Genomic DNA, 15,528 nt, shown 5'->3' on the forward strand with positions numbered 1-15,528 from the left:
GTGATACCTATCCAATTGCCTTGAAACATTTGTCGCGTCCTATCTGTTACCGCCGCTGTGACTACAGGCGAAAGCGTCAAACAAAGGTGAATTACCAAAGTTTCTGAACTCCAATGTGATGTAACCAGAAAAGCGTGAAAGCTGGGACAGCTACAGATTAGTCTCAGCGACGGGTTGTGTTATAGAAGGCAATTAAAGTAATAGTGTTGCGATCGACGTGATTTTATCCCTGATTTAAGAGCCACGCAACGTGGTCATGACATGTAACCTCAGGAACACTTAGTAGACGAGAGGAACTGAACGCAAACAAAACCATTTGTCCCGGAAATTAGGTAGGCCTTCAGCTCGCACATTTCCTACCAGATGGTGCCATTGTATTCTGTATCACCCTGTATGCCCTGAAGCCATCCTCTGAAAAAAGGTGGCGTCAAGATTTCAAATGCGAGAATAACCCAGAGACTGTGCTTGGCTTGCTCTTGGGAATATGCTCCACACAACGGCATTTCGCAAGCGCTTTGCAAGTTGTTCAACCCAAGTGACTCTCCCCATTCTCTCATCCCAGCAGCACTCTCTGTGTTGCTGTTCTCCTATAAAAAGGGAATTTGCCTTAGAAATATACCACGTGAAAGCGTTAATTAGTCAGCATTAGTCTCTTCTAGTCAGCAAAGAATTAAATCGATCAGACGAGGTTACCTGGCGGCGCCGCGATTTTTCATTCACTTTCGTATAATTTTCTCTCTATCAGCGCCGTGTTCTTAAAAATAATGTAGGCGATTTTGGGGCGAAACGCTCTCAACCTGATGACACGTCTTTTTGAGTTTCTGTTTTAAAAAGCTCAATATTATGATGCTATGTCGCTTAGCGCTACTAAAAATTAATTTTAGATAGCAAATGTAGCAAGGCATGTTTTCAAGATGTGTGTATTTAATGCAATGTAAAGAGGGGCCTTCCGTAAACTACTATTTCCTAAAAAAACCTCGTATTCTTGTCGAGGTGATTGGCTAGCAGCCCAAATGCTAAGAAATTTAAAGAAAAACACAATTGTGCGCCGATCATGGTTTTGCAAGTCGTTACAACCTGCAGTGTGACACCGAGGGCCGCGGCATAGGCGGTCGAGCAATGCTCCTTCGGCTCGATCAGGGTTCGGAGCAGGTGCCAGGCGACGACCTTGCGCATGGCGGGCCGCTTGTTCGGGCGCTGTACTGCTTCCACCACCAGCATGGCATGGGCGATGGTCATCATGTTCACGGATGCGTCGACTACGAAGCGGGCATTCTTGCGGAGGGCCGCCAACCACACGTCTGCAAAATGGCAATTGTGGTTTCTAGACGGCAGAAACATTTCTTTTGCTGCATCCGCTTTGGGTAAAAGACACAATAATGCAAGGCAGCTCGTCAATCTTCAAGCCGTTGTTGTGTGTGTAAAGCGCAAGTCAAATATTGTAACTCCAGATTTCAGGGAATGCCACAGCTATGTTGCTGAATGCAACATCCTGAATGCGACGGTGACACTGGACATTACTTAATTTTATGGCTTCCCACAGCCGGTTCAGCACATGAATTAAGAAATATGAGTGGCGGATGCAGAGTGTCGCCCTGCTTTGCTGACTCTGAAGCAAGCCGGATGTTTCGAAAGTATCTACTGGTTGGTTTATGGTTGGTTTATGGGGTTTAACGTCCCAAAGCGACTTAGGCTATGAGAGACGCCGTAGTGGAGGGTTCCGGAAATTTCGACCACCTGGGGTTCTTTAACGTGCACTGACATCGCACAGTGCAGGAGCCTCTAGAATTTCTCCTCCAAAGAAATTCAACCGCCGCGGCCGGGATCGAACCCGCGTCTTTCGGGTCAGCAGCCGAGTACCATAACCACTGAGCCACCGCGGCGGCTCTCGAAAGTATCTGCTGTCTTCTGTACTTTTCTGACGGGCATCGGTTAACAGAGGAAATTCGACTTCGACGTACACGCATCGCTTTACAATTCACAGATTGAGACCCGTTTACCTTGTGCGGCACACAGACGAAATGCGGTTTATATTGGAGCACAGCGCATTCATGCAATGAACCAGTTCAAAAGTGTTAAATTGGCTTAACCCCAATGCAGCATTGGCCACAAAACAGAGGATCAGCTAATTTTAAAACAGAATACTATTGGCGTAGGTCGTAGCGTCTAATGTACAGGAGTATGCTCCCGTGGCTCTCATGACAACACTACGGGCACCTGTGAAAGTAACGTCTATTAACTTTTTAATTTTTTTGTCCATTAACTGATGGCCAGTGGCGCCATAATTGGATCAACGTGCAACATTAGGAACCCAACCAGACGATTTATGAACGGGATCCATTGCGAAGGCTTCGTTTACGAAAACGTATTGATTTACTTTCGTCAGAGTTAGTTCACGAAACAACCTTTGTAACCGCAGCCATTGTTTCAAGTAACAGCTGGCAATGCGTTAAGGACGGCGCCTTCAAGTACGCCAAAAAAAACGCGTTGCAGAAGTGAGCGCATTTTTTAAAAAGCTCAGTAATCGAGTGTAGAAAACAAGCGCTGTCTTTCGGACAGTAATCAAGCTGCTTGGTTTGCTTCTGTATATTGTAGTGGATGATTTATCTCGACACTCAAGCTCTAAAACTCCGAAAGTTAAGCAGAGCTGTTGTCCTTACCTTTCAACACCTTTTAATCTTCATTACTGCTGTAAAGGAAACACAATACGCGGACACCGCAATATTGCCGCCAGGCGTCCCCGGGCGGCGCCTAGAGGACGAAGAAGTGACAGACTCGCGTGCTCTTGGAGCTGAGACTCTGCTTCTCTGCTTGCGGCCTGTGCCTAGCCCTTCTGTTTGCAGTTCTATTTGTGACATTTGTGGTTTAGTGCACTGCGTAAATCGCCCTGGAATATGTCGCACATCCCTCCTAACATCGAGGACCCCAGACCTCCCCCTGTCGACACGCCAGTGCATCGGGTCAGTAGCTGAAATCTAGGACTGTCCCATGAGCATGGGCTATTGGAGATTACCTGGTCGCCTGACCGGCTGACTCCTCAGGCCATTTGACTCTGCCTCGGCGCCTACCCCTGGACCAGTCATGCAAGGCGCCGCGTACTACACCGTCCAGAACCCACAGCTACCTAAGTCATTTCACGGGACTCAGCTGGAGGACGTGGAAGACTGGCTCCTCCAGTTTGAACGTGTCGCCACATTTAACCAGCGGGATGACGCCGCCAAGCTGAGGAACGTTTTCTTCAGCTTGGAGGACGGTGCTCGTACGAGGTACGAGAACCGTGAGCACACTCTTTTATCATGGCATGAGTTCCGACGTCAACTTCTCGCCGCGTACATTAGCGCTGATCGCCGGGAGTTAGCTGAACGCGCCCTGCAGTCCCGCATGCAAATGCCGAAAGAAACTGTTACGATGCACGTCGAAGACATGACGCGTCTCTTCCGAAGGGCTGACTCAGCCATGTCGGAAGCCAAAAAGCTGCGCCACCTAATGCGTGGTGTTAAAGAACAGCTTTTCGCCGGCCTCATGCGCAGCCCCCCCCCGACGTTCATAATGAGCTGCCTGGTGCTCCGCGACTGTTCTCGTGGCCTGATTTTGGGCATAGATTTTCTCCGTGAGAATGGTGCCATTATCGACCTGCGGAACGTTACGTTTTCTACAGCGAAAGCCGACGACACCTCCAACGTTCGTCAACGCAGCTCCACCCTTCGTATTTCCACTGAGTGTTTTGAGCCCGCCGCGCGCCAGGGTTCTTGCAAACGTTGAATGCGATGATAGGCTACGTGATGGACCTGCAGTCGCCGAGCGCAACCTTTCCTTGCTACTGACACACGGCATTTCCTCGGCCCGAAGCCTTGTCCACCTCCATAACGGTCGGTCGCCCCATACGACATGATGCTCGCCCCATACGACAGCAGCTGTAACGCATTTTTCGAAGGAACGCGACGCCATCCAAACGCAGGTAAAGGAGATGCTTACAGACGGCATTATTCAGCCATCTAAGAGTCCGCAGTCGCCGCCTGTTGTTCTGGTAAAGAAGGAGGATGGGAAATACTGGTTGTGGGGCTAGCTGGTGCATGTTTCCAGAAAATGGTTGTAGCGCCGAAACAGACAACACACAGAAAGCTAGACGGGACAGGCGCAACTTCCGACTTTTTTCACTGCAGGCTTTACAGTGATGGGGCAGGTGTGAGCCTGTGCCATTTTTTAAATCCCGATTGTGCTCTGCTAATCGGTCGTTAATACAGCGGCCAGTTTGGCCGATGTACTTCTTTGCGCACGTCAGAAGAATCTGGTAGACGACTCCTACAGCAAATTTAACAAACGGAGCTGCATATCTTTTCTTACATTCGATTTTCTTTGCCTTGTTGGGATCACTTTTAACGCACAGGGCAGCCAGTTTCTTGGGGGCGGAAAAAACCACAGGTACCTTGTGTTTTGTTGCCACATGCTTCAAATTGTGTGCCACCTTATCGGTGTACGGGATGACAACCGGTCACTTTTGGTTTTGGTGACCTCATGTTCATTGCCTTCTTTACTACATTCTTTCTTTAGTTTACTCAACAAAGTTTCTGCTGCTGTAATTACAATCGACGTTGGAAAGCCTCCTTGTTCCAACTTCCGAACCTGGGTTTGGAAGCTTTCGCTCGCTTATGGCAACATGATTTCTTCAGCGATGCTTCCAGGGACATCTGGGCAATGGTGCGCTTTACAGTCTTTGAATGGGCGGAATCATAGGGAATTCATTTCGTGCGCGAGGGCAATACATCCAGCAAAAGCTTTCGTCTTTAAAGGTTATGTTAATGTCTAAAAACTGCAACCTATTGCCTTGGACAAGCTCATGGGTGAAGTCCAAACCTTTTCCAAGTAATTTAAAAGCAGATAAAACTTCTTCCCATGTTTGTGACTAAAAAGAGGGAAGCTGTTTTTTTTAAATAATTAAAAAATCTTCAACATATCTAAAAGTTTTCAGCATTTTGGCTTCGTCAAGAGTAACTACCAATCAACTGTCCGGCTCCGCTAGAAACATGTTACACAGCACAGGAGCGACGCAGGAGCCAATACAAATTCCCCTTTTTTTAAACAAACAGCTGGTCTGCAAATGAAACCACAGTGCAAGACAGGTAAAACTCTACCATTGCCATGAAATTCTCAACAGAAACACGTGCAGCATTTTGGAAGAAAAACCGCACCATTCTTTTCAATGCATGACTGTACAGCAGCTAACAACTCAGACTGAGTGACCGTTTGACCGCTGATGTGACCGTTTGTTCGCTTGCTTACATCCTCCCGTTCGCTCAAAGTGCGCCCACGTTTTTGCTTTCTTTTTTTTTGGGGGGGGGGGGGGGGGGAATTGTGCTGGCAGGTGTCTCCGGGCGGCGCCTACACGACGAAGAGGTGAGGACTCGCGTGCTCGCGGAGCTGGGACTCTGCTTCTCTCCTTACGGCCTGTGCCTAGCCCTTCTGTTTCCGGTTCTATTTGTGACAATAGGAAGGAAACCATGCAGCCTGGTTACTATTGGCAAAAACTGCACAATTACAGCGCACCAATGTGACTAATTTATTTCACCAACGTCGCCAAATAAACCTCCATTATGTTTGGTGGATGTTCGGTTTGCCGTCCCCGTACGCCCTGGAACCGCGCAGCCGCACGCTACCGACCCCCAGTATGGCCGAAGACGCCATCCATCAAGCCGCGCAGGTTGGCCCGGCAGCCCTATCTTCCAGTTGCCTCCGCTAGCGAGACGTCGCCCTCTTCAGCGGGACTGGCAACCACAAAGCAGAAGACCAACTTACAACCTACGAGCGAGTGAGCACGTATAGCAAGTGGGACGACGCTGCAAAATTGAACAACGTCATCTTCTGTTTAACCGGTGTTGCGAACCTGTGGTATTGCAACCACGAAGGCGACCTCTCCACGTGGGCCACATTCAAGAAGACTCCGTCAGAAGTATTCCGTCGTCCTGCTGTCCGAAAGCTGCGTGCCGAGCAACGCTTGCGCTAAGATAGGCATTAGCCCAGCCGCTTTGCGATCGCTCCGAGCGAGACCTTGCTCAGCCTTACCGACGGCGGAGCACCACTGCTTCACCGCTGCTTCCGTCAGAAGCCCTACTTTTATTTGCGTTTCTTTTCTTGAGAACAGCGGGCAGCGCAAAATACAGCGAGTCTAACCGACGGGATCTCGTGCAGCGCGGCGGCTATTCGTCGTTTTCAGTCATCTTACTAGGCGGCATCAGGCGCTGCCGTCATAGTCCACCAGTTGCCAGCGGAACGAAGAGGAGCCACCCTGGCGACCTATGGCGAGGCCAAGAGGAGGGCGTCGTAGTAGGTTTTCAAACGGCTGACGCGGACAGTTTCTTTGGCGCTATGGCGCAAGCCTGACGAGGGATAAGTGGCTCTACGATGTAATTGACAGGCGTCGCTTGCTGGACACCGCGATAAGGCCCGTGCTGGTCTGTGCGAAATTTTGATGCCAATCCCGGTGATGTGACTGGAACCCAAACCCAAACTAGTGATCCAGCCGGGAAAACCTGTTACCTCTGATTTTTATCGTGTCGTGGTGATCCTTTTTGGTGGCCTGCGATTGCGAGGCACAAGAATGCGCCAACTGACGGCATTCCTGTGCATGTTTTCCAACGTCTGGTTGGGGCGTCCACTCGGAGGTGTCAGGAGTATAAGTTAAGACGCTGTCCATCGTCGACGGCGGCTCCCATTCATACAACAGGAAGGAAGGGGTAAAGTCGGTGTTTGACTGCGTGGTGGTGCTGTACGCGTATCTCACGAAAGGAAGGACGGCGCACCAGCTGAGTGATCTGCTGCGACGTACATCGTGAGCACGTCTCCGAGAGTACGGTTGAAGCGCTCGGTCAGCCCGTTAGTCCGATGTACAATACGACATTCGGTAAGCGGAGCTTCTACGACGTGGGAATGGAAGACGCGGCTTCTATCAGCAGCTCATGCGGCGCGTCGTGGCGAAGAACAAAATGATTCAGCAAGAACACACGAACTTCGCGGGCAGTAACGGAAGAAAGGACGGCTGTCTCGGCATATTGAGTGCGGTAGTCGACTCCGACGATAATCCAACGGTTCCCAGAGATTGTACAGGGAAGCGGGCCGTAAAATTCAACGCCAACACGGTCAAAAGGTCGTTCAGGGGAAGGGAGTGGTTGTAAGGCGCCGGTAACACGGAGAGCGGATCTCTCCGGAGGTGTCGGGCGACGGAAGATCGCATGTTTTTTTGAACACAGGCGTACATGCCGCGGCAATAGTAACGCTGAGAAATCCTTTGAATCTTTTCACCACATTAGTATGCACACACTGAGGGTAGTCGTGGTAAGAGGCGCAAATTTCAGATCGTAAGTGGCATGGAATCGCGAGAAGCCACCGGTGACCATCAGGAATGTAGTTGCGAATGTAGAAGAGGCAGTCCCGGAGGGCAAAGTGCGGTGCTTGACGGCGTAAAGTTCGAGAAGGCGCAACGTTATGAGATGTAGACACGGCGCGTGTGAGGGTGAGGGACGCAAGCCACGGGTCTTTTCGCTGCTCCGCAGGTATATCAGCGATGGTAAGAGACGAGGGTACGGGATCTGCCAGGAAGGAGCTGACAGCTTCGCTGGGAAGGGCGGTTTGGTGAGCATGGGACTCGCATATGTAATTACGTATTCTTCAAAATCATCTTTTTGCTGAGCCAGGACATCTGCGAGACCAACGCCAATCACATCTCTATGCACCTCGGTTGGGGCTGTTGGATCACAGTGTCGGAGTACTGGCGGCGAAGTCAGAAAATGGCGCAGGGTGGTGAACGCTTCATCGCACTTAGTCGAACAGCCAGACAGGTTACTGTTTCCTCCAAGTACTTTCGTCAGAGGCGCACACATCGACGTGAAATTGCATACGAGGCCCCGGAAATAGGAACACAGACCTATGAAGCTTTGAAGTTCCTTGAGCGATACCGGTTCAGGAAACTGCACCTCTGGCGGGCTCAGGGAGAACGTCTTCCTTGGAGACGATGAGCACCAAGATGGTCACATTCCGGGCTATCCAGTGGCACTTCTTGAGACTCAGCTGCAGGCCAGCGTCAGTCAGGCATGTATAAACCAGCTGTAAGCGTGCGAAGTGGGTAGCGAGATTGACGGAAAAGACAACAATGTCATCCAAGTATCCGAGACAGGTCTGCCACTTCAACTTCCGCAAGATGATATACATCATCCTTTCAAATGTGGTGGGCGCTTTGCACACACCGAAAGGCATCATGTTGAACTCGTAGAGCCCGTAGGGGGTTAGAGATGCTGTCTTCTCTCTGTAGGGGGCAGCCATCGGTACTTGCGAGTAGTCGCAACGTAGGTCAAGGGACGACAAGTACTTAGCGCCTTAGAGGCAATCAAGGGCTTCGACGATGCGGGGAAGGGGGTATTTGTCCTTGTGGGTAATTCTGTTTGTTGAGGTGGCGGGAATCAACACAAAATTGGAGTGAACCGTCTTCTTTACAAGAACCACAGGCGAACACCAAGGGCTGTGAGACGGACGGACGCCACCAGGTTGGAGCATATCCTTGACTTGTTCACTGATCGCGCAGCGCTCCGCCGCTGACATACGATATGGCCGCTGTAAAAAAGGCGGGTGAGCACCAGTCTCAATGCGATGAGCGACGGTGAAGTACGGCCTAGTTGAATATGGGCGACGTCTGAAGCGGAGCGAAACGTGCGTAAAGGGCTGAGAGCTGCGCCCGATGGGCGAAAGGAAGAGCGTCTTCGATGGAGACCCGGAAGAAGGCGTCGGGCAGCGGATCAGGTGCCGAATCGAAATGAAATGTTTGGATGGAGGAACTGTCGGAGGCCTCGGGAGCATTCAGGTCAGGTGGGCAGGGTGAATTGAACCAGGAGAATGACCACGCAAGCAAGTACGGGGACGGATTGTAGATGAGCATCTTCGTGAGGGCTCAGTAAACATCGAGCACAGAGGATGGCTGGGGGAGGTGTTTGCGTGGACGAAGGAAGATGTCACAAAGTCGAGCCCGCCTTGTACGTATTTTACTTTTGCAGCAGAGGTAGGCAAGGTGCGTGTGTTTTTCAGAAACATGTCGCAGTGCGGTGGCCACGATATCCCCTCCCGCGTGGACAGCTGACCACTCGCGACGCTGTAGGGTCAAGGCTAATCCGCTCCCTCCTAGGATTATCGCCGGGTGTCGAGCGCTTGCACGTTGTGGGAACAGGGAGGTGTCGGTTGAATGCCCCGGCACCCTTTCCGACCTTCGCAAGTTACCATCGCTCCTCGTTAGGACCGTGGCTTTCTCTCGGTTTCCTTCTCAGTTTCGTCGTGTCCCTTCCCCCTCCCCCTGTTTACAACCTGCAAGTCGTTGACGCGCTGTTCGTTGAGTTTTTGTTTGTTTGGCTGCCACGAGAACACGGCGGCGGGAAAACCACGAGCCGGGAAGTTAGCTTGGAGATTTCGGTGCATGCGGACGTGTGTGATGTCTTCCAGGGAAGTGGTCGGCAAGCGAGCCTAAGCAAGTGAGCCGACGGTCCCTGCGACCGGACCTTGCCACCTCGCAGCTAATCCACATTTTTGCCCATTCGCTTGACTTTTTTCTTTGTCATGTTGCTGCTTCTGGTCCTAAGCTTTTTTACAGTATTCCTTTGTTCTTGTGTTGTTCTTGTATAGTCTCGTCCTGGTGTTTTCCTCTTCATGTTAATAGTTTGAGTCCTCATTTTGTCCTTGTTATTTGCGTTGCGCCTATATATTGACGCTAATTTGCTTGGGTTTGTTTTGAAACCTATTTTAGTTCTTTGCCCAATTAAAGGTGTTTGTTAAGGAACTTGTCTACGCCTCATGCTTCAAGTCAACGGCGATCAGGCGTGGCCCATATCGCCGGTCAGCAGTGGAATCTCATCTGTTGCACGCGGGGTGGAGAGGTTTGTCGCACCTCTCCCTCTAAGCTTACTGGGAGTGCAGTGGTGAACAGGTTTGTGCGATCAATTATAATTTCGGCGCCAACCAACCATCAAGAAGCCCACAATATCATGACAGAAAAAGACGGCGGAAATAAAACGGTGATGGTGGGCGTGGCATGACACGAGAGGGGCACAAGCGCTGTAGCCTCCGGTGCGACGTCGACGTCTTCATTGACACTGAGCTTCTGCCGATACACGAAATGAGGGTCGTCGGCCAGTTTATTACAGAATGGAGAAAATCGACCTCAGCGTGCCGAGATGAGAGCGGCGGGCCAGATGTCCGGGGAAACCACGCGAAAAGCATAAAGGGCGATTGTACAGTGCGCCCAGGGTAGTAATGTGGTGAAGAGGAAGTATGAAGGGAATGTGCCGGTGGAATCGGTGCGGGGCGGACGACACCCTCACTGAGTAGAAGCGCCAGTGGCCGATGCCGTGCAGCCACTGCGGCGTACGTCAAGGGCGCCATCATAGGAGTGGATTGGTGATAATGTAGCGCGGCTCCGGCGTACGTCAAAGGAGGAACGGAAGGGTCTTCTGGGTGGGGAGGAAAAGCTTCGGCGACTTTCTCTCGAATGACGCGCGGCAGCGAAGGCAGAATAGGAGAGGCAACTTCAGGACTGGGGAGGAGGAGAGAGAGCTGGCGTGCATCTTTCTCCCAAAAACCTGCTTGAACTGGGGCAGCAGTGGCGGCTGTTCCGTGTCGGAAGCCGCCAGAGGCTCCGGGTGTGAGAGTGGAGAGCGAGTGAAGACATGACACTTGCGCAGTTCGTCGTAGCTCTGGCATTCAGCAATGATGTCGAAAACAGCTGCTGGATTTTCGGCCAGATGCATCTGGAACGCGCCGTCGTCAGTGCCATTCAGAATGGGGTCGATGTTGACGCGCACGTGCATCGAAGCATCAACAAGCTTGCACAGGTCCACAACATCTTCGGTATAAATAGAGAAATTCTCTCCAGGCAGCTGTGCCCGAGCACGCAGGTGTTGTTCAGTGCGCAGCTTGCGCATCGCATGCCGGCCGATGTCAGCCTCGTGGTTCCGGAACCATAGATGGCAACGTCCGTAAAATAGAAGAAAATGTTGTTTAGTTTGAGAGCATCACCCCATTGGTTATGGGTACTGACACGCTCGTATGAGGCCAAGCAGTCCTCGACGTCATGGTCTACGGTAGAGCTGAATACAGCAGGATCTCGTTGGCGCAAAGCTCCCGCGCAGACGACGGTCGGCGGCGTGCGGCAGGACTAGGGCCAGACTCCTCAGGCATGGTGGCGATGGGGAGCGTACCGCTTCGAAGCTCCAGGGCGTCAGCAAATCCGCACCTCCACCAAGTGAAAGGAGGCCTGTGCACAAATAAAACCGGGGACTGAATTCACCGCGGGCGACGCAAAACACAGCCAGTCCAATCGAAGTGATCTCGTGCAGCGTGGCGGCGCTTCCCCCTCCATCTTCCTAAGCAGCGTAAGGCGCAGCTGCCTTGGTTCGCTACAAGACACACACACACGCACGCACACGCACGCACACGCACACACACACGCACACACACGCACGCACACGCACGCACGCACGCGCGCACGCGCGCACGCACGCACGCGCGCACACACACAAGATAAAGTCACCAGAAATTTAAAAACATAACAGGATTTTATTCACGACGTTTCAGCTGGCAGACCAGCGTTTCTCGAATGTTCTACAGCATTCCATAGACGCAGCTTTTAAAGCACGAGCGAGGTACAGGAATAGCGCAAAGCACTAGTGCACACAATACGGGGAAAGGGGGGGGGGGGGTGAAAATGACGAGAAAGGAAAAAGAGAATCGTTTATAACTTGACAAGACGATCCCCTGAAACGGATGCAGGTGTTCGGAAGCAGCACCCGACAAAAAAAAACACAAAAGGAGGGAAGAGAACTTCTTTCCCCTCGGCTTTCTTGGAAATACAGGGGAGTGACCCTCGAGGTGCCGCTCAGTACCCGCATTTTGCTGACAAGTAAGCAGCGCTTCGCCCCTGCGCAACGAGGAGGCAACATTTCATGAGTAGAAGGGTTGAAATGCGGGCCAGTTGGTACATTGTAAACGGAGAGTGTAACTTCATGAGTAACTTGTAGGGATGGGGGTGAGCACGAATGCCAAGGAGACATCTAAAAAAAAATAAAGAAAGTACACTGTTGCACAAGGCCTTGAAAAACGCCTCTCAGCGAAAGCTGTTCACAGCATGACATAATACTATATAGAACAGGAAAAAATCACAGGAGCAATCCCTACACACATACACAAGAAAGGAAAAAAAGAGGAAAAAAAAGAGACAAGGCTAACAACAAATTCAACACTAGACAGAAACTGCAGAGAGTAACAACTGCAATTTACCTTAAAGAAATGGAACTGCAGGACTATTCAGGTTTAAAGAAATGTAATGGTCCACTGCTCGTGAGCACGTGGCAGAGCAGCGTGGCAGTTCATCAATGTATGAAGAGAAGAGGAACATAACAGCAGAAAACGAAAACGAATAGGGGGCAAAAAATGCGTGACAATACAATACAATGCACGACGATACAATATAAAAAGGGGGAAAACAACACTAACAGTAAATGCGTGACAGTACGAGTGCATGAAAACAAGAAGTAACAACCTCGGAAGGAATGCTTGCTATGCCTTCTACCGCCCGTACTTTCAGGCTCTGCTCCCAACATGTCGGGAATTATTTGCTATTCTATTAAGGGTAAAAGCAAGATAGCCGGCCTACTGTTTCGTTGATACAGCTTGATACTGTGGTATATTTGTGAATCAGGCATGATTCGCAGCTCTCGCGGCCATGATATGCTTTGAACCCCGATGGGAGTACAATACCTTTAAAATTTTCGAATGAATTCCCAAGGTTGTGTATGTGTTTTGAAAGTGAGAGATGCGAATTCTGAACGGTGCAACTGTTTGTCCCACCTACTGAGCTTTACAGGTGCAACATTCCAGGAGGTAGACAACATTAGTGCTGTCGCATGAGAAGTTACCTTTTATCTGAAATGAGAAGGATGGCGCTGTTCGTTTGGCAGCATTAGTTATTTCCATCATCAGACAGAATTTACAGCTAGGTTTACTGCATGGCGCATATCCTCTGAAGCTACAGTTGCCGATTGTAGATGATCTTATCATATCACGGGTGGTCCTTCACGCCCATAAAGAACGCGTGGGGAGCAGTGATGACTCGTTCCCTCCTTTCCCCTTGTAGGAGGATGTTCTGGTATGTGTTAAGAATAGCATTAACATTGGGGATTGATGCCGAATGTGTAAGGACGAGATTGACTTGAGTGTCCGGGCGTTGCTGCTTTTTGCGGTTTATGAGTCAGTTTGCACCGATCATGCTTTGAATCTTTGCTGACAATCACCGATGGCTTGCAAGGGGTGTTTCGGTTGTGTTAGGTGTGACTGGAGTTGCTCGCAGTTAAATTCAGTTAAATTCTTTAGAGCACATCCTGTGGAAACGTGGGGATTATTGTAAGCGATGGTGTGACATTATTCATCACTGGAGGGCGTCACCTCCTCGGTAAATAAAAAGGCACGCATGACTGGGCCAGTCAGTGCGTGGCATGCCCTCGACTGGCGTGTTGTTCTTCGCTCCTGGCCGGGAAATTTTCCCGGCCCGGCTTATCACAACTGGCGACGAGCGATAAACCACGGTCACGTCTGCGCTATCCGCCCCCCTGTATCGGCCATGTCTGTTGTCGGGAAGGTGGAACCGTTCGACGCGGGTACGTCGGATTGGACCGAGTATCGCGAACGGGTGGAATTGTTCTTCTGAGCGAACGACATCGCTGAGACCAAGAAAACTGCTGTTTCTGACGTATTGTGGATCAGAAACGTACTCGCTGCTGCGGAGCCTGCTAGCTCCTACGAAGCTTGCCGACACCACCTTGACTGCAATTTTCGACGCTCTGAACAAGCACTACTCGCCAAAGGTATCGGAGGTTGTGGCCAGTTTCAAGTTTTTTTGTCGACACCGTCGGGACGGAGAGTCAGCGACTTCATCGCATGATTAAAGAAGCTTGCCGATGACTGCAAGTTCGCATCGTTTCGTGAGCGGATGCTGCGGGACCATATCGTGAGCGGGATCAACGACGTTTCAATGCTGACTCGGCTGCTGGATACGGCAGATGTGGAGGTTAAGACCGCAAAGAATATCGTCATTGCCATGGAGGCTGCACGGAAAGATTCCCGTGTATTATGCACTCAGCTACCCCACGCGACGCCAGTGCAATCCGAGGAGTCTGCGAATGTTGTGAAAACCAAGCAGCAGGCAAGTGTATCTTGTTTCCGCTGTGGGGGGAATCATCGGCCACCCCTATGCCGTCACGTGAGCAGCGTTTACTTCAAGTGTGAGCAGAGAGGACATCTGGCCAGAGTATGCCGGTCAAGCACGTCACAGACTGCTTCAAGCGGCCGGGACAGAGCCAATGCATGTGGAAGTTTCCATCAATGGAGTGACTTTGAACATGGAGCTTGATACCGGCGCCAGCGTGTCAACCATCAGCGAGAGGATGTTTACGCAGCTGTTTCCCTCGGCAATACTGGAGACATCGGAGGTTCAGCTTCGAGGATTCTTCGGTGACACGAAGCCGGTGGTAGGCAAGTTTGTGGCAACCGTGAAGCTCGGCGAGGGCGAATGTGTGCCGCCTTTGTCCGTCGTGAACGGCCCGTGCCCAACGTTGTTCGGAAGAAGTTGGATTAAAGAATTTCAGCTCGGAATTGGCAAGCCAGAAACAGTCAATGCGGTGACGTCCATGGAAGTGGTGAGTCAATTCCATGAAGTATTCTCGGAGGAACTGGACACCCTTAACGGCGTGACCGCCCAGATTACCGTGCAATAGGGTGCTAAGCCAAGATTTTTTAAGCCGCGGGTCGTCCCATTCGCGCTGCGAGACAGAGTTGTCGAGGAGTTGCAGAGGATGGAGCGTGAGGGAGTCATCCGCCCTGTAAAGACGTCCGAATGGGCCGCGCCCATCGTTCCCGTGGTAAAGCGGAATAGCCGCGTTCGCCTGTGCGGCGACTTCAAGATGACAGTCAACCCCGTGACGGTGCTGAAGTCGTACCCAATCCCTCGCATCGAGGAGCTGTTTGCAAGGCTAACGGGGGGCGCTAAGTTTGCAAAGCTCGACCTGAGAGATGCGTACCAGCAGGTTAAGCTGCACGAAGACTCAAGAATTTGTCACCATTAACACCCCGAAGGGCTTCTACCAATTCGCCCGACATCCGTTTGGGGTGTCGTCAGCCCGGGCTTTATTTCAACGTGAGATGGAGAACCTCCTGCACAATCTTGACCATGTCACGGTATACTTTGACGATATACTGGTGACCGGCACCAACGAAAGCGACCATTGTGCTAATGTGTGCCGAGTCATGGAACGACTGAGGAAAGCTGGGCTGCGGCTGAAGCTTTCTAAATGCGAGTTCCTGCTACCTAGGGCGGAATATCTGGGGCACGTCATCAGTGCAGCCGGTCTCCAACCGAACCCAACCAAGACTGAAACCGTGCTGGCAGCGCCAGTGCCTCGGAATCTGAAGGAGCTACAGAGCTACTTGGGCCTGATCAACTTTTAT

General features: G+C 51.2%; 1 protein-coding gene across 1 annotated transcript; it reads left to right on the top strand.

The window, feature by feature from the left end:
• The first annotated feature begins 14,384 nt into the window (after nucleotides 1-14,384).
• Nucleotides 14,385-14,798, top strand: LOC149343613 (uncharacterized). Its single transcript, XM_089547034.1, has one exon. It carries the CDS (start codon nucleotides 14,385-14,387, stop codon nucleotides 14,796-14,798), a length of 414 nt encoding a protein of 137 aa, XP_089403160.1.
• The last annotated feature ends 730 nt before the right edge of the window (nucleotides 14,799-15,528 follow it).

Source organism: Amblyomma mixtum, chromosome 5 (assembly GCF_055824585.1).
Source record: "Amblyomma mixtum isolate Tamu chromosome 5, ASM5582458v1, whole genome shotgun sequence".
Lineage (NCBI taxonomy): Eukaryota > Metazoa > Arthropoda > Arachnida > Ixodida > Ixodidae > Amblyomma > Amblyomma mixtum.

Coding starts and splice junctions, on each gene's coding strand:
- LOC149343613 (XM_089547034.1), top strand. CDS start 14,385: ATGCATGTGGAAGTTTCCATCAATGGAGTGACTTTGAACATGGAGCTT.